At 39.6% G+C, this 25,349-nt stretch overlaps 1 protein-coding gene across 8 annotated transcripts; it reads right to left on the minus strand.

Annotated features, from left to right (window-relative positions):
- Positions 1-2,976: 2,976 nt before the first annotated feature.
- Positions 2,977-23,603, minus strand: LOC113167505 (protein tyrosine phosphatase non-receptor type 7). Of its 8 annotated transcripts, none has more exons than XM_026368186.1 (13): positions 23,530-23,603; positions 17,681-17,789; positions 14,484-14,669; positions 13,365-13,537; positions 12,147-12,327; positions 11,572-11,656; positions 11,399-11,478; positions 8,439-8,576; positions 7,874-8,038; positions 6,464-6,657; positions 4,240-4,353; positions 4,061-4,145; positions 2,977-3,482 (listed from the first exon to the last, which is right to left on the minus strand). In XM_026368186.1, exons 4-13 carry the CDS (start codon positions 13,472-13,474, stop codon positions 3,384-3,386), a joined length of 1,251 nt encoding a protein of 416 aa, XP_026223971.1. In that variant the 5' UTR covers positions 13,475-13,537; positions 14,484-14,669; positions 17,681-17,789; positions 23,530-23,603; the 3' UTR covers positions 2,977-3,383. The 8 variants fall into 8 exon arrangements, with proteins under 8 accessions (XP_026223971.1, XP_026223963.1, XP_026223966.1 ...); XM_026368178.1 differs by having other exon boundaries at positions 13,365-13,540; XM_026368181.1 differs by lacking the exon at positions 23,530-23,603 and adding an exon at positions 18,089-18,146 and having other exon boundaries at positions 13,365-13,540.
- Between the last annotated feature and the right edge of the window lie 1,746 nt (positions 23,604-25,349).

Below are 25,349 nucleotides of genomic sequence, written 5' to 3' on the forward strand. Positions count from 1 at the left end.
TTCTATGTAAATTAAAACACTGCCCTCTACTTTACATACGATGCACTTACAAATGCTTTGTTTTTATCAACAGTGCACCAAACACCTGCAGAGAATAATGAAATAATAAAACATGAACTGTTTAATTTCCAGTGCAGCAAAAAAATATATATGAAGAATGGAGAAACTCACTAATACCTATTTGTGATCATCACTTGTTTTTAAAATAATAACAAGTGCACGTAACCTGTCTGCTGTTTAAACAATCCACTGTACATACATTTGTCTCTGAATTATTTCGTTGTGCTAGTGTATTAGAAATGTCAGCGTGCTCTATTGTTTCCTATTATTAATTATTTCCAGTACAGCTGTTAACACCTGCTTTTAGGTCACTAGGTTATTGACTGTTTTTTTAAATGATTTTCAATTTGTCACAGGAACTCAGCAGGTTCACCTGGGGTCCTCAGGTCTTTTTACTGCACACTGATCTGTTCACATGTTGCCAAAATAAAAAGAAACTTGTTGCATGCAAATCCTCTTCTTCTTTGGTCTTTGGATTTTGACTTTGGTTGCAACCAAAATCCTCCGTTCTGTTCTTAATCACTGCTCTTATTAAGATTTGTAAAACACAAATATGATGGAAAAATAGGATAAACATCAGCAGGTGGACTCAAATCAACTGTTGACACCTCTTTAATTCTCGCCATGCTGTCATGTTTAACACAAAGACCCAACTTCAGATTCAACGGAAAGTACAGATGAACACATGAAGCCACAAGCTCACTCACACACAACTGGATCAACACAGGGCAAGAGCACAAGACGAGCACAAAAACCGTTGAATTAACAGTTAGTTCACCACCGACATTGTAAGAGACATGTACTCACTTATGTCTTATAACATCTACTGCAGCCAAACTGTTACAGTACAGTGATACCAGAGCAAAAGTGAGAAGACAAACACAACGTTTGTGTTGGGGAAGTTACACACATGACTCCATGTGAACTATTGTGACTCTAAGTATTACCTGTGCAGTACTACCAGCAAAGTATTACCAGTGAAGTATTACCAGTGAAGTATTACCAGCAAAGTATTACCAGTGAAGTATTACCAGTGAAGTATTACCAGCAAAGTATTACCAGTGAAGTATTACCAGTGCAGTATTACCAGCAAAGTATTACCAGTGAAGTATTACCAGCAAAGTATTACCAGTGAAGTATTACCAGTGCAGTATTACCAGTGAAGTATTACCAGTGAAGTATTACCAGTGAAGTATTACCAGTGAAGTATTACCAGTGCAGTACTACCAGCAAAGTATTACCAGTGAAGTATTACCAGTGAAGTATTACCAGTGAAGTATTACCAGTGAAGTATTACCAGTGCAGTATTACCAGCAAAGTATTACCAGTGAAGTATTACCAGTGAAGTATTACCAGTGAAGTATTACCAGTGAAGTATTACCAGTGAAGTATTACCAGTGAAGTATTACCAGTGAAGTATTACCAGTGAAGTATTACCAGTGAAGTATTACCAGTGAAGTAATACTAGTGAAGTATTACCAGTGCAGTATTACCAGTGCAGTATTACCAGTGAAGTATTACCAGTGCAGTATTACCAGTGAAGTATTACCAGTGAAGTATTACCAGTGAAGTATTACCAGTGCAGTATTACCAGTGCAGTATTACCAGTGAAGTATTACCAGTGCAGTATTACCAGTGAAGTAATACTAGTGAAGTATTACCAGTGAAGTATTACCAGTGCAGTATTACCAGTGCAGTATTACCAGTGAAGTATTACCAGTGCAGTATTACCAGTGCAGTATTACCAGTGCAGTATTACCAGTGCAGTATTACCAGTGCAGTATTACCAGTGAAGTATTACCAGTGCAGTATTACCAGTGCAGTATTACCAGTGAAGTATTACCAGTGAAGTATTACCAGTGAAGTATTACCAGTGCAGTATTACCAGTGAAGTATTACAAGTGCAGTACTACCAGTCAAGTATTACCAGTGCTGTATTACCAGTGAAGTATTACCAGTGCAGTATTACCAGTGCAGTATTACCAGTGCAGTATTACCAGTGAAGTATTACCAGTGAAGTATTACCAGTGCAGTATTACCAGTGCAGTATTACCAGTGAAGTATTACAAGTGCAGTATTACCAGTGAAGTATTACCAGTGCAGTATTACCAGTGCAGTATTACCAGTGCAGTATTACCAGTGAAGTATTACCAGTGAAGTAATACTAGTGAAGTATTACCAGTGAAGTATTACCAGTGCAGTATTACCAGTGCAGTATTACCAGTGAAGTATTACCAGTGAAGTATTACCAGTGCAGTATTACCAGTGAAGTATTACCAGTGAAGTATTACCAGTGCAGTATTACCAGTGCAGTATTACCAGTGCAGTATTACCAGTGAAGTATTACCACTGCAGTATTACCAGTGAAGTATTACCAGTGCAGTATTACCAGTGCAGTATTACCAGTGCAGTATTACCAGTGAAGTATTACCAGTGAAGTATTACCAGTGAAGTATTCTTTGCTGCTGTCTGCTGGGGTAGTAAACTGATTAGGAAGGCTGGTTCTGTGCTGACCTCTCTGGTTTGTAATTCATCCAGAGTGGTACAGATGAAGCTGAATGTGCAGCAAAAGAATGTTTCTCAGATCAGAGACCGAGCTGACAAACACAGACAGTTAATGACAGTTCTGGAGTTTTTCATCTGAACTGGTTTAAACGTAAACTCGTTTGTGGTCCCATCCTGTGACACCTTTAAAACAAGAGATACAAACAACAGCAACATGACAAAAGCAACGTCGAGCTGAATGGATGAAGAGTTGTTTGGTTTGTTAAAGGCTGCTAAAAACTGAATGAACCAATCATTACCTTCATCCAAAGCTGGAGTTTAGTCTCAGTATTTTCATTCATGTCAGGTGGATGTTTAATGTGCTTTTCTTACTTCTAGAGCAGAATACACTTCAAATAAAAAGAACTTGACTGTGTTAAAGAATCTTTCTGCTTTATTTGAATTGATCTTGTGTTAATTTTGACACTGACATTTTCCATCACTTTTTCTACTTGGGTCTCTTGGTTCAAGCTTCTTGGATCTGTTCTGTTTTCTGGGTTTTTCAGTCCAGAATGAACACGATGCTCAGCAATCGGCCCTGGATCAGTTCTTCAGGTTCTCTGGATGCTGCTTCTACACTGAGCTGCACCCAGCTGTATGATGCTGGAACACCCTGGATACAGTGGCCCAAACTCTCTTCTCTGTTACTGGATCAGTTTTTTGGATTTTGTAGCTGGTGTCATTTTCCTCCTCTTATTTTCTCTTTCTTATGTGGTTCTGTGTGTGGTTCTGAGGTCTACTGGGTTGCTGTTCGTCTGGCCCTCTGGAGGTGCTGGGTGTTAGTTCTTTCTGTTCTGTGTGCTGTCCAGTTGGAGGTTCTGTAGCTGTATGCTGACTTGGTCCTCTGAGTTCTGTGGTGCTGCTGCCTGGTTCTGCTCCTGGTGACAAACAAACATCCTGTTAGGTTTCCATCTACTAGTTTTTATTTTTTATTTGTGCATTAAAAATCTGAATGGAAAAAATATGGAAATATCAGAAATACAAGTTGACGAATGGACAAAAGCAAAATGCAGAATTAGAAACTACTTAAAATCCTGACACAGGAATTATGATTTAAACATCCAGGTCTGTGTGGAGCTGAACATTGGTTCATTAACATGAATTAATAAAAGAAACAAAGGCCTCATTTTATATTGTGGCTCTTTGTTTCACAGTTTGAGGTTTATAATTTCGTCCTGTTGCATTTTCTCTTAAGGAAAATTAGCTCCAGCAGCTGCTTCCTAATGAACCGTCTCCAACCACTCACACATCAGTACTGAATGGAAACACGTTTTATTTATTCATATTTTCTTTGGTTAAACACGTGATAACTGACAGTTTATTGAAAATCTAACTCAGAGGAGCTCTCAGTAACTTCACATGTGGTAGAAGGGAAGTGAAAATAACAATGAACAAGTTAAAAACTGAAAGAGACTTTCAGGTGTCTAGTCGTCAGCTGACTGTCTCAGGTTGGTACCTGTTTGTGTTGTAGCTGAGAGCTGTACTGGGCCAGTGTGGCGTACAGGAACTGGTACTGCTCTGTGGTTTGGATCATACCACCCCTGCAAAGAAGAATAAAATAATAAAATATATGTTAGACCACAGAAAAAGAAGAAGTTAAATGTGAAATGACAGAACTTTTTGTTCTTCTCTCACCTGTCGAGTCGGAGCTGACAAACCGTCTCCAGGATGTCAACTTGACCCGTCTCTCTGAGCTGCTGACAGCAGATACTGCTCGCTATGAAACAGCCCGTCCTCCCTATACCTGCACTGAGAGCACAGAGAGGAGATGAGAAAGAACGTACTTCACCTGCAACCTGGTCAGCATTTCACCACCTGATGCGTTTAATATTGTTATTTTGATCAGTTCTGCAAACTGATCCTTTTAAACAGGCCGTAACACATGTAACAGATGTGTGAGTACATCTGGTTTTCAAAACCCGCGTGGCACCTCTGGTCACATTACTTTTGTTGTGGTGAAGTGAAGCATCAAAACATGTTGCCACAAAGCTTCTGCTTCGAAAGGTCGACACCGTGTCGAGTCATCTGCTTCAAGCGTAACACCACGACCCCCGACACTCCCTCTAGAGACTCTGTCACATTTGTACTTTAACACCTTAGAAATCAGAATTTTTTTCCCTTCATTCCACTATTTTCACCTTTTTCTCTTTAATTGTTTGTAATTGTACAAACTATAGGTGCATTTCTAAAACAAACACAACACAGAACAGATAAACAGATGTTTTCTGGAAGTTTTACATCACAGTCTTTGAATAACGAACAGGTAAACTTGTCTCCCTGCTGTGTGTGCAGTGTAATACAGTATATACAGTACAGACCAAAAGTTTGGACACACCTTCTCATTCAATATTTTCATGACTATGAAAATTGTAGATTCACACTGAAGGCATCAAAACTATGAATTAACACATGTGGAATTGTATACATAACAAAAAAGTGTGAAAAAATGAAAATATATCATATTCTAGGTTCTTCAAAGTAGCCACCTTTTTCTCTGATTACTGCTTTGCACACTCTTGGCATTTTCTTGATGAGCTTCAAGAGGTAGTCACCTGAAATGGTCTTCCAACATTCTTGAAGGAGTTCCCAGAGATGCTTAGCACTTGTTTTCATAGTCATGAACATAAAGAAACCCCTTTGAATGAGAAGGTGTGTCCAAACTTTTGGTCTGTACTGTATGCCACTTCCATGTCGTGCAGCCTTCCTACAGTAAACTGCCTGAAATGCATAAGAATTAAATATAAATATAAATTATCAGATTACAGACACAATCAGATCCTCTAAGCATCATAAATAAATGCTTTTGTTCCTGATAAAGTGAATGAGAGTTCTGTTTCTCCATGTTTTCCACAAACATTGAAGTTGAACTGTTATTGACTGTGTCTTTGATTTAAAAAGACAAAAGCCTGTGGATGTAAAAGTGAAGGAATCCCTTCCAATAGAAAACCTCTGAACTGAACCTTTGACTCACTTCTTGTTTGTCTCTGTGTTCTTTGACTGTTCGTGCGTGCATCAGGTCATTTGCATTCGAAGACACAGTGCAGGTCAAGGCCACACGAACTTCACCTGGCTTCATCTGTCTGCTTGGTTGCTCAGTTAAAACCGTCCACAGTGTCAAACAGGAAAGAGCTTTCAACACATCCATCACTTTTTTAGATGATGTTCAGTAAGACTCTTATCTCCTGTTGAAACTAATTTTATTTAGAAAAACAAGATATATAGATTTAAGATGCCGCTTCAGTACTCAGTACATTCATCCGTACAGATGCAGTTTGTTTCAGTCAGTCTCTGCAGCAGCCAGTGATCAGTCTGAATATAGAGTAAGTTCTTATAGAGAGTTACTGTCGATGAACTTTAGTCATTGTACAGAGTAAAGTGGAGCTGGGAGAACTTCTCCTGTGGCGCCAAAACCACAGGAAACAACTCACATATAGATGAACAATGATGAAAAGATAAGACAACATGTGAGCTACAGCTCCTCTAATAAGGGAAGAGAAGTGTGAGAAAACAAGTCTTATTCATAGATCCTCTGAAAGCGCCTTTTGGAGAGGCATGGCTCACATAAGTCTCTTCTTCTTGTGCCGAGCAAACTCAAAATGTTTAAGTAGCCCACACTTCTGAACTAATCTTCTCAACCTTTGTTAACACCTGAGCTTTTATTCCAAGGGTTCACATACTTTTTCCACTAGCACTTTGAGGTTTTTATGGTTGTTCCCAATAAAGACATTAACGATCAAAATGTCTTTTGTCTTGCCACTGTACAGTATGTAGTAGTAGTGAAGCTATGTTACTCTCACATTTCATTACGTTTTCTCTTGGTACGAGGTAACGAAGGACAGATAACTGCGTCTGAACCAACCTGCAGTGGACGATGATTGGTCCTGCACCAGAGTCGGGCCCTGTGATTGGCTGATCTGTAGGTGGTAGGCGGGACCGGGTGTATGTTTCCACCTCCTCCACCAGTCTCAGCAGGGGAGTGGTGCATTGTGGGATGTGGTGGTCAGGCCAGGAGGTGAACCAGTAGTGTCTGATGGCACGACGCTCCGAACACAACTGGAAATGCACACAAATGGTCAGTGGTGGAAGAAGTAGTCAGACAAGTACAAATACTACACACTCAAAATATATAACAATATATTATAACAGATAGTAAAACATAATAAGTATAACCTGTGCAATCAAATCCTTAATACTTCTTAAGTTAAAGTATAAAAGTACTGTCAGCAAAATCACGTGTACTTAAAGTATTCAATTAAAAGTTCTCTTTGAGTGATATATTAGAACTTTTCCAGTGTTTGACTTCAACACTATGTTCATAAATGATATGAGAGCATTGGTGAGAATAAGCTCAGATACTAGTGATAGTTCCTGTGGTGTAGTTAATCTCAAACCTAGATCAACAGTCCACAAACGTGTGGTCGCATGCTGCATTATCGTGTTAATTTACAAGTCTTAAAAAGAAATGTTTTCTACCAAATCACATGATGTGAAATCAGCAGAGTCGTGTCACAGCATCTATGGTTTTCATTTATTCATATGAATACATCTTAATGTGGCAGATCACTCTCCAGCAGAGGACGCTGTTTCACACGTGGCTTTATTCACACGTGGCTTTATTCACCTGTCCAGGTTAAATGAAGCGGAGCTCTCTGTGTAGCTCTGCATCACTCATGTTGTGTGACAGCTGCTGTACGAGAGGCCAAAAACAAAATGTGGTCACTTTATCTCTGAGTCTGCTGATAACGTCTTTTTCCTCTGAACAGCAGAGTTCTTCTCCGTCACGCTGTGGCTGATGTTTTACTGAAAACACGTCCACGACCAAGAGCTCAGATCACACAAGACAAGATAAAGCACAGTTCAAGTCAGGTCTGTCTTCTTCACAGAAACCTGTTTAACTTTCTTCTTCAAATTCCTCCATTTGTCTTTGATTGATGATGTTCTTGATGTTTATATTCATGCATCATGATGAAATAATGCCTTTAAAGGTTGACGTGTGCTAAACAAGATATTTTTCAAAAGACTCTTTAACATTTCTGAACAGAAACAGACACAGACACTGTTCTGAGTGTTTGTGTCATTTCATGACTGCTGCTCACTAAATGATGTAGGAATACGAGTGTCAGCCCTGTGATAGATGGCCACCTGTCCAGGTGTACCCCGCCTCGCGCACCTTGACAGTTGTGATCTGCTCCAGCACTCCCACGTGATTTATGATCTGTATTTGCTGGTGAGATAGTTTGGAACAAGCCTCTTGTCCTGTTTGACGTACCTGGATCTCCATGTCAGTGACAGTGAACCCGTCTTTCTCTTGGCTGTTGGTCACTGTGAGGAGGAATCTGCCAAATCGACCCGTCTCTCCTTCATCTTTCTCTTCCTCCTCTTCCTTTATCCTCTTCGTCTTCTCCTTCGGCTGTGGCCAGTACAGCTCACATTTCTGGAATCAACACACAAATGGGCTGAAGGTACAAAGAGTACAAGAAAAAGTCAGTTCCTTTTTCCAAGGAGCCGGTGGTCGAAGGTCGTGGTCGGGACCTTTTTTACATCCTATTTTGTAAAGTGACTAAAGGAAGGGAGGTAAATAAATTGTGGTTGGGGCTGCATATTTGAATCCAACTTTCCAGTATGGCTCTCCTGACTTCTAAGAAAGTGAGAAGTACTGGTCCCTCCCCCCCCAGTAAACTACCTGACTAAACCTGAACTCAGTCAAATGTTCAATATATGTAACTAGTAGCTCAAAGTACAGTACTTCACTAAATGTATTTAGTTACTTCCCAGCTGTACTCTGACCAACAGTACCAAACACTTGCACGACAGGAGGAGTCGCGCCTCCTCACCTCGTTGTTCTCCTTGAGTCTGGTCACCATGACGATGATGCTGCTCCTCTCCTGCCACACCATGTCCCAGAAATCCCCCACGGTGTGCAGCATCGGCCCCTGGGTGGCGATGTAGGCCCTGGGAGCTCCCCTGTAACCCTGCAGCACACGTCAATACATCAATAAATCAATAAATCAATAAAACGATGTCAGATGTTCCTCTTAGAAAAACAGCTAATAGTAAAATATTACACCATCTGAATATTAGCACGTCTAACTAACTCCCACGGAGCCGAGTAAAAACAAGACACATGAAGATCAAACTAAACAAGAGGAAATGCAGAAACACTGGAAAGAAAAGAAGTGATTAAGAATAAAAGAACTAATGATTGTTTTCATACACTGGGCTGATTGACGTCATTATAATTCTGTGTTTGTCCTAATTTTATTCTAAAGCAGAAAACAACACACACCATTCATTGTTATGTGAGTGAATTAAGAAACCACAGCTTCATCATACCCCCTTCACATCTGAAACCACCTACATCTTTGAGCGCATAACACAGGAAATGGATGATAAAAATGATTCTACTCATCAATAACAACCGCCGAGCGTCCAATCAGAGCGTCAGAGCATTGAACATGTAATCCGACGGTTTTATCGTATTAAACAAACATGAAGCAGTTATTACACATGTGATGAGCAGCAGGTGACAGCCTTAGAGATGTCAGCAGATTAACAACACACACAGGGCTGAGGCTGCACAGTGTGAGGGATGCGTGGGCAGAGGGGGAAGGAGGAGGGAGACTTGGGGGTGTTTGGGGGTGAGTCAGGGACATGTCACTTCCTCACTCACTTCCTGTGGTTTTCCTGGTTGTCAGACTCCCACGCTGACAAACCGACGGCTCATATCTGAGCTTCTGTTTGTTTAGCTGTCCGACACACACACACACACACACACACACACACACACACACACACACACACACACACACACACACACACACACACACACACACACACACACACACACACACACAAACGAGAAGACGCCCACGCTGAGTGTCAGCGCTGTCACACACGCTATCAGCTTGTTTTCTTTTTAATAAAACACTGAAGGAAACATTTTCTCTTCACTTGTCACTCATATATTATAATATAGAGTAACATGGTTCCCGCTGAACGACGAAACGATGCTGACGTGTATTAATGAAGCAAAACTAATCGAACTAAAGTCAGTAATTATCTAAAAGCTCCTTTAGACCAGAGCTCCCTGTGTATCACCAGTGTTTGAATGTATGGACAGTTTCTTTCTGCCCCTTCAACAACTGGGAGCTGGAGAACAAGCAAATATCTGTTTTCTAATTGTTAAAATATCTATTAAGTCGTCACTTATACACTTTTCTATCTTTTCAGTACTCCATCAGTGACCCACCAGAGGCCATCGAATCCAACCATCGACCCCATGATTGGTGGACGACCACACGACCTACATTTACTTCCCTCAGTTGTCTGTGTTTCAGTATGTCTGTATTTACAGCACGTTTCTGAGTTTGTTGGTTGTGTTTTGTATTTTGCTGTGTTTTGTCACATTGGTGAAGATGTTAACTGTTACAGTTTGCGTGTGTTCGATCGTGTTGTGCTAAGTTGCTGTGCACTGAGCTCTCAGGGCCACCGTACCACAGCTGATATTGGGTGAGAAGTCGACAGGTTGTCACTTTGTCACGCTCACGTTCACACTTGCTCTCTCTGTACTTAAACTTTAGCTGAAAAAGACACTGGCGACACCTCGTTTGTGATGCACTCTATCATTTATCTTCCTTATTTTAAAAGTTGGAACATGAACTGTCATTTGTTTTATCTTTAAAATCATCCTCGATAAAGTTCCTGTTTGCCTCAGCTTGTAGTTATCTGTTGTTTCGAGCAGCTATCAGATCAGATTATCTCCATGGATAATCTTCTGTTTGTCCGCCTGTTTGCTCTGATGTTGACAGATCTGTGTTTTCTGATTTTGCACCTCGGGGTTAACTTCATCTTGACATTCGTATGATCCCATTCAAAAGATTTTCCAAAAGGCATAAAATAAAGTTAAAGAGGGAGATTTGATTTCCCTCATGTCTCTCAGGTGCTGTTTTGTCTGAATTACATTTAGGTACATTTACTCAAGAACGTGAACTGTGGGGTTGGGGGGGGTTGATCCTCATCCGACAGCTGTAGTTACTAACTGAGGTTAATGATACATCATGTAATGAATAATGATGTGTTATAAGTTATCATAAGATAGGAAATATTACAGCTGCAACATTACAGCCAATAATTGAATCAAGTTTTTTACAGACCTTTGGTATTCTGTACTTTTATTTAAATGTTAAATGCACGTCTTCTGCCACTGTCACTTTGTTAAAAAAGGTGATGTAAGAACAACCCGTCTTGTCAAATTATGATTAAATAAGGATAATTAAATAAAGTGATATTTTAGACAGCAGTGTGATTGCAACTTTTAAAGAAGAGAGACAAAATACTTTATTGATCCCTTTGGGGAAATTATGGTTGGACAGCTGCCAGACAGAACATGTCGGCGCTACTACAGGTTTCAATGTCTTATTCAAGGACACTTCAGCAAGTAGCCAGGAGGATCCGGGAATCAAACCACTCACCCTGGGGTTCATAGATGACTGCTCTACCACCTGAGCTATTTACCATATTCAGCTACAACACTTATACATTTAAAATATTAGCATTTAAAGCGTTGTGATAACCTGATGCTTATTTTTGGTATTATATTTTTATATATTTTTATATTTTCTTTATTTATATTTATTGCTTGCAGGAACAAATATTTGCTGTAAGATTCTATGTTTTATTTATTTTATTCTTATTAAAATGTGTTCAGTTAAAACAAATCTAAATGCAGAACTTCCTCCTGTCTGGAGGAGAACGATCCAAGCGTTAAATATATCTAATAAAATAAGACTCTGACCCTGATGTAGTTGGCATTGATGTAGCGGTCTGGCCCCATCTCTTCCTCCGGGCTCCTCAGGATCACCCGGCTCTCAGGGTCTGAACAAAAAGGACAAAAACAAACAAACAACCAGAGTGAAACAGCGTCTTCTGTGCTTCTTCTGAGGAGAGACGATCAGGTGAATCACTGACTTGGCAGGATGGTTTTGTATCTGTCTTTCATCATGTGTCCTGGGACATCCAGCTCTGCAGAGGTCACAAAGTTCGGAGGGATCTTCTGATGAAAAAACAGGGACAGGCTGGACGTTAAAACAAACACACCTCATGTTACGTGGAACTCAGATATAGAAGTTAGCATGTTAGCATGAAGTTAGCAAAGACTTTTTTACTAATCTTTACTTTGTACTTCTGTGCTAATATATATAACCAATGTACTTAAATATTTTATTTAAAACAATAAAATACACAGAATATATGTTAAAAACAAAGTTTTCTTTTAAAGAATCAGGTTTTTTATATATTATATATTATTTTTTATAGAAGCTTCTTTTGTGCACTGCACTACGTTCAGAGAGGAGTTTGTGTTTTGTGTTTTTTATCTGATGGACCAGAACTGATAAAACAGCTCTAAATCTAAATCTAAGTCAGATCAGGAGGTGAGTGTCAGTACCCCAACCCTTACCCTGCAGCAGCAGGTGTTATTCCTCCTGTCCCGACCCTAAACTAAGTTCTTTGTGGTGTGGTGTTGATTTGGACACAAGCTTTACCTGGTACTCTGCATTCAGTGTGCTGATGTCCATGACAGCCTCCTGCAGCAGTGTGTGTGTGAGAGGTCGGGTGGAGGTGTGAAGCAGCTGCAGCCACACTTCCTTTGGGGTGGAGACAGAGCAGACGGGCTCCACCGTCAGACTACTCACATCCAACAGCAGAGAGAGGTTGGAGCCCCGCCTACAAAAGATCAAGAAAGATGAAGAAAGCAGCGTAAAAATGGCGAGTCAAGTCTGTTCAAGTTCCTCTGGAACCGTGGATGAATGGATGGACCTGGATGAGCTTCACAGGTCCATAGAGCATAAAGCATACCAGCCACCTCGTCTAGTCACAAAGATGTAATGGTGTGTGATGGCTGCACTGTCAGTAGGGTAGTGTCATCGAGAAAAGATATGTCAAGTGTCTACATAAGGATCTGAAAATTCAGAGGGGAAGCGGGAAGCAAATCTGCTGCCTAAGAGATGGGGGAGTTATGGTGAGAAAGCTTAGCTGGTCGTCAGTGATGACCCTCAGTTTCCAGCAGACTTTGTGGAAACAGTCGCTGAAAACGTTAAGTTGATGCTGATGCTGTGTAGAAGGTTTGACTGGGAAGACCAGGTCTTCCAGAGTTGTAGTTGTCTCTCTTTCATCCAAGCACAACTGATAATGAGAGCAGTGTAGAGAGTAGAGGCATCCAGTGAAATAGAACAGTTGCGTGTCATCAGCGTAACTAGATTCCGTCTTTCAGTCCACAATCCAGGTTTTCTTAATACAGCCATGGTTTTTAGACACTTTCATAAAATGACGATGATTTTGAAGTGGAAGTGCAAATTCACTCATTAGACGTTTTAAAAAGTACGGATACCTAGAAAGCAAATTGATATTTGAAATAAAAACAGGACTTTCTGGTTTTATTCTATGAAAGTTTGCAACAGAGGTTCAAACCCAATAATCAAACTGTAGATGTTGCAGCTGTGTGATGTGTGGGTTCAGCGTCAGACTACAGGACCAACTAAAACAGAAATGAACAAGCTGAATTCTGTAAAATGAGGACATTTTGAAAGGAAGTAAACAGACTCATGGATACATGGAACATGTTGGACTTTTTAGTGAGCAGGAATGTTTTAACTTTGAAGGAAGCGGAAATGTTTCAGAAACATGAGGAAATAGGGTTAGGGTTAGGGTTAGGTTAGACATTAGAACATTCAGAATGATTTCTGTGTGTGGTGAGTACCCACCTCTCCTGCAGGCGGACTGAAGCTTTGCGAGGAGGTGTAGTAATGGGCGGGGGTGTGCCTGGGTCCTCGGCAGAAGGGGAGTGAACCGCCGACATGCTCATGGTGTACATGTGTTTGTGTATTTTTGTCTGTGTGTGTTTGAGCTGGTCTTAGAGGATCAGCACCACACCATGCTGCTGCAAACAGCGAGAGAGAAACAACATCAGTATCTATAAACTGTTCAAGTTTCATACAATCAACAAACAACACACTGATTATGCAGGACGGCTGCTGTAGCCACGATAAGAGAGAGGGGACAACAGCATTTAAGCTGTCAGAGTTTCTGCTGACCAGTCATTTAACACTGCGAGCATCAGTTATCAGCCATTGTCAGGTTGTGTTGGGTTACAGGTTCACCACCATTCATAATGAAGCCTCTCCAGAGAATCCAAAATGTGTCTCATTAGTGATGAGCCTAAAAGGACACATCACACCAAGTCTCTTTGGATAAAAGTGTCTGCCAACTGTAGATTAATAAGTCAATTAGTCATTTTCAGCAGGATTTTTAAATTCCACCCATTTTAAACTGCAATAAAAAAAATATGAATATGAATTAAAACGATTAAAACCTCAATCTCCAGTGGTTCCAGTTGAGAGAAATGAAAAGACGTGGACTCTCAATTCAGTGACCAACTATAACAAACACCCAGACTACAATACTGGAGCTGCGGAGAAACTGCAATTAGATGATTTCTTCTTATTCTTCAACCTTAACCTGCACTTTGCGATTTATGAGTGCCTCAAGTGTCAGTTCTGTTGTCTGTCAACTATTGGGCGTGTGTGAACTGGGACATATTCTTATAATAAACATAACAAGAATTGTCTAATTCACAACCAAATCACCAATCACATTTTACAGCACAACAACAACAACAACAGAACAACATCTAGTATGAAAGGTTCCCACAGACAGCTCCCACCAACACCACATCTCAAGAGCTTTTTGCCTCTTTCAGCTGCTAGTTTTGGTTTGATGGCACATTTCCTGTCTGGCTCATTCTCAGTGTTTCCAGAAGCAGTCAGTAGCTGCACCTGAGTCCTGGACAGTTCTCTAAAAACAAAAGTGTTGTTTAAACTCACCATTCTGTCTTTTCTCAAGTCTCTGCAGTCGCGCTTCTCTGATCAACTCAAACAACTTGTGTCTGTTCTGCACATGCTTCACGGTTTTGTCATTAATGAGCTCCCTTCATGAAACGGCACGTAAAGCTCCAGCTCCACGTGTTACTTCTGACAGCTCTCACAGCTGAATCCGTTAGTTGCAGTCACCTTAATTAAGGAAGTTTGACAGTAAATTATTGCTGCAAAGACAAAGCGAAGCTCCCGTCAGACCTGTCATCAGTAACATCACAGACAAACAGGATGCAGGTTATCCTGACAACACAACCTGCCCAAACCCAGATGAAGAAAATGAGTAAAATCTGTCTTTGTGTATGATTCAATGTGTTTCCACATCAGTTCTGAAATGTTTCAGTGTGTCTCCATCGGAAGAGAGTTTCCTCACATCAGGAAGTCAGCACGCCCACACTGACTCAAGACACCACACACACACAAACAGCCAATATACTAAAACATAAAGACTTTCTTCCACAAAGACCTTCAGATTGAATATCTTATTGTTTGGCTCTTATTTAATCCAACTTTTAAAAGAAATAAAGCAAAAATAGACTGAGAACGACAAAGATATGAGGCCGACGCACTGTGTTGTTGTTTTTGTGAAACAGTTCAGCTCCAAGTCAACATTTAGGCAAGAACGGTCCAAATATTGCTCAACTTACTGAAAAAGCTTTTACATCAAGCCACAGTGATGCTGGAGGCTTTGAGCAAACTACTTAAATTTTTGTTGTACTGCTGCTTTTGTGTCACCAAATGTAGTGGTGCAACTTCTTCGGTCATCAAATGAGAATTTATTGAATGAGGTAATAAAATAACATCTGCTGTAAATCTGTAGAGACATTTTAGGGACTTTGGCTTCTTATATGTACAAATTTCACCAAACTGTAATAAACACTGATAAAAACATGCACCTGTCACTAAAACTAAACCTGTTTTTTCATTAAGAGCTCTGGACAGTGTCTAGAATTGTCCTTTCACACAAGCAGCTCACAACAGCGTTTGTGTCAGATGCGTTCTCACTTACTGGAAATACTCAGTTTGATTTAGGTGAGGGGTGGCACATGCAGAGCGTGCAGGAGGCACAATGTTACACAAAAAGGACGCTGCACAAATCATAGTGCACCCCGAGGCAGCAGCAGTCGCGTGATAGAGAAAACACGTCCGCTAACTAGCAGTGAATTCCCCAAAAAGTTGGCTGTTGTATTCACACACGGGTTCAATCGGACATTACACAGACTCTGTACTGTTCGGTGAAGTCCATTTAATAACCGGGCTGATGAGTGCATAACTGAAAGTAGTGAGTCAGAGCTGTATGATATGTGTGTGGGTTGTGGAGGTTTGCCCTCACAGTCAACATGTGTTCTTCAGGGATGTTATTGTCACCAAGTCTGTTTTTCATCGACAGAATCTCAACGAGCAGACCGCCTGCGAAGAGTGTCCACTTTTGCAGACGATGCGACTCAGTTTGTTTCTGTTTAAACTGTATTTTTGTGTTGTTAATTAGAACAAAACACACACAACAGATCATCTAACCCAGACATCCTGCATCACGGCACAAACACAAAAAAAAACACACAAACTTTATTTATAGTGATTTCACACTTGCTCTGGTTTCTTTTCTTTTCATATGTACAAAAATCCAAGCATCACTACAAACTACAGACGTCAGGTCCTATGTTGTTGATGACTGCATGTTTCTGACAATTACACGATGTATGTTCACATGGGTCGGTCGTCCCCTAGGTTACTATCTCACCAGTCTGTGAGGAACTGCACCTTCTCACGACTTCATGTTTTCACGGAGGATGTGATTCATCCTGCAGCAGGTTCTGGACAAACAGACGAAATCACCTAAAATCAACTTATTGTCCAGTGCTCTCAAATCATGGGATCCAGCTGTTGGTCTGTTTTAGTCTGGTGTGCTTTCTCGCCAGGACCCCTCCACAGTTTGCTAAATGATTTGGATCAACACAACATCTTCTGTTTTATTACACACTGAGTGTGACGACAGTGTCCACACCAGATGAAACAAACTGCACCAAGAGGGAAAACAAACTTATATTCAACTTAAACTGATTTTAACAACATTATATGACAACAAAACACTTTAATAATCTTACCCAAACTTCAGCCCTTACTGTTTATTGTGCAGTTAAAGGAGGCAAACCAATATCTTTTTGTCTTCTCTTTTCATCCTCCTTTCTTCATTTTGTGAAAAATGCACCAATGTGATTCTACACTTTTCGGACTCTACAGTATTAAAAAGAGCTCACGCTCCCCAGAGAATGATTCATAACAGCAAAGATCCACAGACATTGCATATTTCAACAACCTGCAGTGATCGCCAGCATCACGTGATCGCAACTTCAGAAGCATCACAACTGCAACAATAATATATTATTAATATATTATTATTATTATTTAACCACACAAAAATTTAACTTATAAAGTTTTTTTTTTTTGGATAAATTAGAGCTTCTTCACAAATTCTGTTGTTATTTGCATAAAATTCAGTAAATCTTATTTTATTTGTATGTTTATTTTTACCTTGTTATTCTTTATACAGTGACTAAATACTTTGTCTTCTTTTAATCTTAGACTAGGTTTATTTATTTACTCTTTCTTTATTTCTTTATGCTCTAACTGTTTATGCATAAATGGCAAATAAAAACCTTTTGCATTGCTCAGTAATAGTTTTGGTGACTCCCCAACATTTTGTTTAGCCCCAGAATCCTCACATGCTGTAGGTGCAAGGCTCAAATAACTTAAATAGACTTTGAATTTAAGTAACTGTAATCCAGAGAAGCTCTTCAGAGAAGGAACTCTTTACATTTTAAGGTCTATTGTTTGTCCTCCACTTCCACCTTCATATTAACTCTATTTTTCACAGCTCTTGTATGTTATGGCTGTAATCAACACTGCAGCCAGTAGGGGAGAAGTGAGCCTTTATTTCCATTTAATATCAGGTTCTAAGCACGTTAAATACATTTTCAAATGGTAACTTTTATCGTAATACACTTGCTAGTTTTGTCTGTTGCTCTGTGTTGCATGCATTCATCTTTAAATCACCACATTTTTCTAACAGAAGAAATAGAAAATAGAAAGATACTAACTACTGACTACACTCTGTCAGTGGTAACAGTAGATGTATTGACCAGGCTTACCAGTTATTTGACAGCCATGATGCTCTGTTTTTGTCTATTTCAGGAAAGCAAGATGTGAATCCTCCTCCTCCTCTGATCCTGGAGCTCTTCCTGGTTTTCTCCAACTCACCTACAACAACAACATAACTCACCTCAGTGAACCCAGAGTGAACAGCCAACCAACCACCTGAGCAGGTAACAAACTAAATACGTGGCGAAAACGATCAGCGTTTGCTGTTTCGACTGCCTTTTTCTCGCCCTCTTCAAATGACTTCGATGACATACTGACAAACCAGGGGCAAGAAAAAACAAGTGAACAGGGGGGCGAGAGAGAAAGTGATAGTGAAGAGGAAAATGACAGAACATGAGGTGGAGGAGAGCGAAGATTCAGCAGGAACAGACATGTCCTGTTATTCTGGCCGTTATTACCCAGATCCAAGGTGTTCAGGTAGAGTGAGCGATAGAGAGACCTGAGGGAAGAGAGAGAAAATGAGTCACAGAGTGCATGAAAAGATAGAGAGATAATGAAAGAGAGGAAGAGAGATGCTCCAGGCGTTGATTATTAACACACCAACAGCAGCTGCTCATGAATCATTCATATCAAATCATACAACCAAAACACAACACACATTCATATAACATAACAAAATAAACTGAATTACAGCTCCGCACCCCCTGACAGTTACGGCTATTTACCGCAGAGGAAATGGGTAAAAATCAAGCTTTTCATGAGCAAACTGTGACTCAACCTCACACCTCCACAGTGTTTTTCACTCATCAGTTCACAATGGAAAAATCAGTCCGTTTGAACTTTGAACCACAAACTTATTACGAACTTGATTATTAAGCATGACTGGCAGCGTCCCCTAAAGGCTGAGAAGTTGGCCATTTGTTGAATCCCCAAACTGCAAGGGTCCAACTGTAGCTTAGCAACAGTGGCTAAGTATGAGGTCGGCATTTCTCTGTCAGACCTTCTGTTTGGTTTTTGCACTACGGACAAAACAAGACGTCAACTCTGGCATCAAGCATCAAGTAGGTAGCATCAAGATGAAGAAGAAGAGCTCCTTTATTTAACAAGACGTGTGGGCTGACATCCAGAGAGAGTCTGACCCAAACCTCCCACACTGGGGAGGGACAAATCCACGTCCTGTACAGTCCGGGCTCCTAAAGGTTTTACTTATATTTAACTAAACTTTAACTACAACTATGTTTTTTCTGGTTCTGTCCAGTGCTGGAAAGAGGGAGAGCCGCCTGCTGAATCTGCTAAAGTGATGTCGTCTTAAACACTTTGTCTCCTTATTAACTATTAATCGAATTCCCTCTCATTTGTCTTTGAGCTTCCTTACTGCTAGTTAATGTGAACTAGTTAATGTGAACTAGTTAATGTGAACTAGTTAATGTGAACTAGTTAATGTGAGCTAGTCAATGTGAACTAGTTAATGTGAACTAGTTAATGTGAACTAGTCAATGTGAACTAGTCAATGTGAGCTAGTTAATGTGAACTAGTTAATGTGAACTAGTTAATGTGAACTAGTCAATGTGAGCTAGTCAATGTGAACTAGTCAATGTGAACTAGTCAATGTGAACTAGTTAATGTGAACTAGTTAATGTGAACTAGTCAATGTGAACTAGTTAATGTGAACTAGTTAATGTGAACTAGTTAATGTGAGCTAGTCAATGTGAAATAGTCAGTGTGAGCTAGTTAATGTGAGCTAGTTAATGTGAACTAGTTAATGTGAACTAGTCAATGTGAGCTAGTTAATGTGAGCTAGTCAATGTGAACTAGTTAATGTGAACTAGTCAATGTGAACTAGTTAATGTGAACTAGTCAATGTGAACTAGTCAATGTGACCTAGTTAATGTGAACTAGTCAATGTGAACTAGTCAATGTGACCTAGTTAATGTGAACTAGTCAATGTGAACTAGTCAATGTGACCTAGTTAATGTGAACTAGTCAATGTGAGCTAGTCAATGTGAGCTAGTTAATGTGAACTAGTCAATGTGAACTAGTCAATGTGAACTAGTCAATGTGAACTAGTTAATGTGAGCTAGTCAATGTGAACTAGTTAATGTGAACTAGTCAATGTGAACTAGTTAATGTGAACTAGTCAATGTGACCTAGTTAATGTGAACTAGTCAATGTGAACTAGTCAATGTGAACTAGTTAATGTGAACTAGTCAATGTGAACTAGTCAATGTGAGCTAGTTAATGTGAGCTAGTCAATGTGAACTAGTTAATGTGAACTAGTCAATGTGAGCTAGTCAATGTGAACTAGTCAATGTGAACTAGTTAATGTGAACTAGTCAATGTGAACTAGTCAATGTGAACTAGTTAATGTGACACAAGCTTTTGCAGCTAACTGATTTCCAGTGCTGAGAGGGTTTTGGCAGCAGACACACAGGCTCACATGACGGTACATCATAAACACAACACCTGTGAGAGGGTGCGCTTGATTTAATTCTCTGGCACGCTCCATTTTTCCACAGCTAGACTTTATCAATAAGACCAATAATAAAGGATTCCAACAAAATTCTTAATATTCTTGTTGGCAAAAACAGTGTTGACGTCTTTTAAATATACCGGTAGTTGTTTTTTGGATATTGTTTCAGAAAATAAACTAGAGTGCTCCTGTAATCCTGTGACCTTTTAACAGGAGAAGTGGTTCCAATAACAGATAGATGGATGGAAAACTGTCAATAGCTTTGAAGAACAAATTTCAGTGCAGAGAACAGTTTTTCAAATGTTTCACACATTACAAGAGACAAGTTGAGGCACTTTACAAATAATCATCTGTTCTCTCACTTCACTACTCATCCAAGTAGCTTCTTTAGTCTCAGGATGATGGTTAGGAACCCCCCCCCACCCGACACATCTGTTTTCACCTTTTCTAAATTGGCTCGTTAGGTGGACAGTTGAAAGTGTGGGAGAAAGAGGAAAGACAGTCAGTGTATTTTCAGTGTTTCTCAACTTCTTCTTCAGCTAATCCAAAATTGTACTGGACCGTCGTCCACCTGCCGTTGTAGTCTAGTGTCTGTGATCAGTGTATGGGATTAGAGAAACCTGGTTCCTGGAGAACTCTGATTTCTCTGCCAAGTATGCATGTAACCAGATTTCTAATCTGATTTTTACAAGCGTGCATGTGCAGGACAAAGGCTGCAGACGTTTACCACTCTGCCGGATGAAAGGAGGACGAGGCTGTCTCTTTTATATCAAGTCCACCCAAAACCTGACTGAAACGGAAACCAACACAAAGTGCCTTGTGAACGTCTAAAGTCTCTTTTCCCTGTGCACATATACATATATTTACAGTAACCAGGTTTTTGTTAGTGTAGATAAACTCGTTCCTAGATAAACCTGGTTTCTATACTTAAGTGCATGTAAACACAGTCCGCGTGGAAACTACAGTTGAATGTGTGTGACCTTTGAACCCTCTGGCACCACTGCATTAGAAACCATCACTTAGTCAGTGACGTCACCACATGGGTCGGTTACTTCGTCGGATAACTGTTTTCACAGGCTGTACATCAGTTCTGTGCAGAAACCCTGACGAGTTCTTTGTGAGTCCATCTGATATGAGAGAAGATGGTGGTACATGTACATGTATATCCTTTGGAGCATTAAAATGCATCATCAATGATTATCTGAAATATAATCTGCTGCTTAATAAGTCGATTTATTTTATATATATATAGAAATATCTTAATCAAACAAATTACACCAAACACTTCATACATTAAATGTGTTAACCATTCGCAGCCTTCATACATCCACAAGCAGGTTTTCACACACACTTTAAAATCTTTATCTTGATCAAATTATACTGAAACTAAAATGCAATCCCCAGCTAGAATTATTCACGCCTGTGTTTCAAAAACAGCTCTACTGCATAAAAGCAGTAGCTCACCACAGGAGTGATGAGTAATAAGTACTCCACAATCATTTTTACAATGGAACTTAATTGTAATAAGAACAACTAACAGCAATTATAATTACTAAGTTAATAAGTTTCTCCATTCTCCTTTCATTGTACGGCAGTAATAATATTCCTGTAACTAAGAGTCCATTTTAAACGTGTTCAGCTGTAATTCCTCAACCTTTTGTCTTCTTTTCATGTACTTACATCTCAGCATGGATATCCAATGTGTATTTTAATGATATTTCAGGGTCAGAACTGGAAAAAGTAGACAACTGTTTAACTAATTGTTCCATTTTAATTTGAAAGTTGGAGATTTGAGCTGGGAAGCTCCCTGAAGTCAGATTTCCAACTCAGAAAGTCCAACAAGTCTCAACAGATCTGACCTCAAAATCCAAGACCGAGTCACAGTTTACTAGTAGTTCTGACTTATTTGTGTCTCATTAAACAGTCGTACACATAATACACATGATACTGTCCAACATCTGAAGATATGTTGCATGTGGATGGTGCCAAACAGGGACGGGTCTAGACCCTTTTTAGGGGGTCTTTAGCTGATCAACTATCAAACTATTACAGTTTATTGAAAGTATAATTTGTACTTTCTTAAATAAAAATGAAGATAATTAAGAAATGCAGGACATGTTGGGAGAAAAAATGATCTGAGTTTTTTTAAATGCTCTTTTCTGTTCTGCGTATTCTGCTCTTCCTGAATGGGGGCGTGCAGTTTGGCTAATAGGTCAAAACATTGCTGGTCCAGGCTGTTTATTTGCCACCAAATGAGATTTATAAATCAACCATATGAAAAATGTCAGCACATTCAAATATCTACAACAGTATAACACGTTTCCATCCCAGTCAAATCAAATCGTGCCATGATGTGCTAAAAACTAGCCTATTAGCTCGATGCTAATGCACAATGAAATTCCCCATTAATGCAAGGAAATAAAGATCAGTGGTGATGTTACACTTAGTGAGGTCTGAGCCACCTAAGGATGAAATCCCAGAACACGCAGATTCACTTTATATTATACTACACGTAGAAACAGAAGCGTTAAGGGTAAAACTTTCCTTCAAAGCCCCGCTGTTGTATTTTGAGGACTGTACCAAGGCTTAGGAAATAATACACATTTATAACTCACTATAAAGTCTAAAATGTAAGTATAGTATAGTATGGTATAGTATAGTATAAAGACAAACACAAATGTTTGTCTCTGTATTTTGTTCCTATAGTTTGTTCTGTGGCCTCTTATAATCAACACTGTTAAACATACAGGGACCATTAAGCCTGTTATCTCGTTTTAACTGTTTTAATACTGAAGCAGCCTCAAATATTTTTAAAGTAATCATACATTTAAACTATTTTATGCTTTTAAAAGACGTTACATGATAATTGAACACATTTTGAACATGGTCAAGTTTTGTATGTAAGTCAGATAAATGTGGTGCAGTAAAAAGTGCTGGATAGGAAGTAACTAGTATAAGTATAAAGTAGTATAAGTAACTAGTATGAGTATAAAGTAGTATAAGTAACTAGTATAAGTATAAAGTAGTATAAGTAACTAGTATAAGTATAAAGTAGTATAAGTAACTAGTATAAGTATAAAGTAGTATAAGTAACTAGTATAAGTATAAAGTAGTATAAGTAACTAGTATAAAAAAAGTACCTCCAAGTGCAGTAGTTGAGAACTCTCACATGCACTTTGCTGGTTGAACTCATCATTGTAGCAAATTATCTACTTACAGGTGAGATTCTTACTGTTTCCTCTGATGTTGTAAAAGCTTCATGATAAATTGCTGATGATCATATTTAATTCAAACTTATTCAGATTTACACTCAACATATCAAAATCATCACAAGGAGTTTGAGCGACCGTCACATTACGTCTGTATTTATCCAGCTCTCTGCTCTAAGTCACATTCAGATCAACAGGTTGTCACCCCCCCCCTCCTCACCTTTCTGTTTCTCTCCGGCTTTCCGTATTTTCCTTCCTCCTCCTTTCTTTTCTTTTGCTCGTCGTCTCTCTTCTTCCTTTACTCTCATCTGTTGCTGTTGCTTTCTGTTGTTCTGTCTTTACTTCTACCTTCTCCGCCACTTCCTTTTCTGCACCCACCCACTCTCTCATTACCACACTGTCTTTTTCGCACACACATACACTTTCTATTCCCCTCATCCAAGGTTATGGGTCCCCTTTAGACTGCACGCCACGGGCTTCATCGTTGTGTATCTGTGTATTTATCTGTGTGTTGCTGTGTGTGAACTCATCAGCGGCGTTTCACAGTGGGGCTGTATAAACTGATTTTCCACATCTTTTTCTCTCCAGCTGTCAGATGAACAGCAGCAGGATACAGTCCTACTGGGACACAGAGACGAACTAACCTGCTAGCATTATTAGCTGTCGCCATAGAAATAAAATTAATAGAATAAACACCACTGCTCACCACAACTCTCTTCCTCTGTCTCGGATAAGATAATCACGCCGTGGGGGAGCTTTAGCTGATTGTTGAAGGCTGTGAGCTTCTATTTGTGTGCTGCTGAAAACTGATTAAAATCTACTGTTAGTGTTCAGGACCTGATGCACGAGCAGCTCTGACTTCCCATGTTCTTCTTGTGGTATTGTGTTGATCTCCCAATCCTTTGTACACAAAAAGACAACAATAATGACATGAATGAATGTTTTCACTCATGCACGTGGTATTGTGATTGAGCTGTACAGAGACATTCATTAGGACAACAATGAATACAGTGACTCTATATGTAATAGTTCCTGTCCACCAGTTTTTATTTACATTTTCAACTCACGCATAAGAAAACACAAATTCTAAAAACATCCTTAAATAGGACAACAATGTTTTACTGATGACACGATGCTGCAGGTGCTGAGTACGATGCTTCATGTCCGTTTTCATTTCTATAGAAAGCCTTAGATTTGACTCCATGTCTCTGACATTCAGTATTTTATTCCTGTTTTAATCCACAGGCACAGTTTTATTTTAGCACACAGGATCATTTCCAAGTCATAGTTCTAGTAGTGTCCACTATATGAATATTACTTGGTTTCCAGCTTCTCTTAACTTCTGTTTACTACTTTATTGTCAGTGTGACCTTGTGTCTTCATCCTACATCACTGTCTCAGTATAAATAGAGCTCAGAGGTCAGTTTTGAACGACCAATTCCAAAAAAGGGAGTTTACGACCTGCGACTATGCTGTGGCCTTCACTGAGAAAAGGGAAATGTAAAAGACATGAAAACATACAGGTTATTTAGTAAAAGAAGCAGGGACTCGTTTGTTCCCATAGCAATTACTCTGCTTTATTTGCACAAGAATCGACGCTGCCTTTCTGTGGCGAACTTTTATTTCGTGTTTATGAGTGACTTTTTATTGCTCTACACTCCCTGTCGGCTCTTATCCAGCACCGCTAACCTGTGTGATGTTCAGTACTCGATGTTGTGTGATTAGCTGCTCTGTGTTTTCACTGTGCGGTTTAACCATAAAGTCTGTCTGCCAACCAAATTTCCCTTATGGACAATAAAGGCGGAATGACTGAATGAACTCGACTGGGGAGTCTGAATGAAGCACAGCAGATGCAGCACTGTTGACTCCAGCGGCTCCCTGTGAAGTTCCCTCATTAGTTTCTATGACAATTCAGAGCAGGGATGGAAAACAATTCACTGTAGAGCCACTAGTGCAACACTTAAATTCATCCACTAATGACACAGGGAGCGTTTATACTGTCATCTGTGTGTTAATGGGACGCTGAGTGAGGATGGAGAG

The sequence above is a fragment of the Anabas testudineus genome, chromosome 7 (assembly GCF_900324465.2).
Source record: "Anabas testudineus chromosome 7, fAnaTes1.2, whole genome shotgun sequence".
Lineage (NCBI taxonomy): Eukaryota > Metazoa > Chordata > Actinopteri > Anabantiformes > Anabantidae > Anabas > Anabas testudineus.

Coding starts and splice junctions, on each gene's coding strand:
- LOC113167505 (XM_026368184.1), bottom strand. CDS start 13,474: ATGTACACCATGAGCATGTCGGCGGTTCACTCCCCTTCTGCCGAGGAC. Junction 12,328..13,364: donor TCAGTCCGCCTGCAGGAGAG/GTGGGTACTCAC, acceptor GATCTTTTGTAG/GCGGGGCTCCAACCTCTCTC. Junction 11,479..11,571: donor ATACAAAACCATCCTGCCAA/GTCAGTGATTCA, acceptor CTTTTTGTTCAG/ACCCTGAGAGCCGGGTGATC.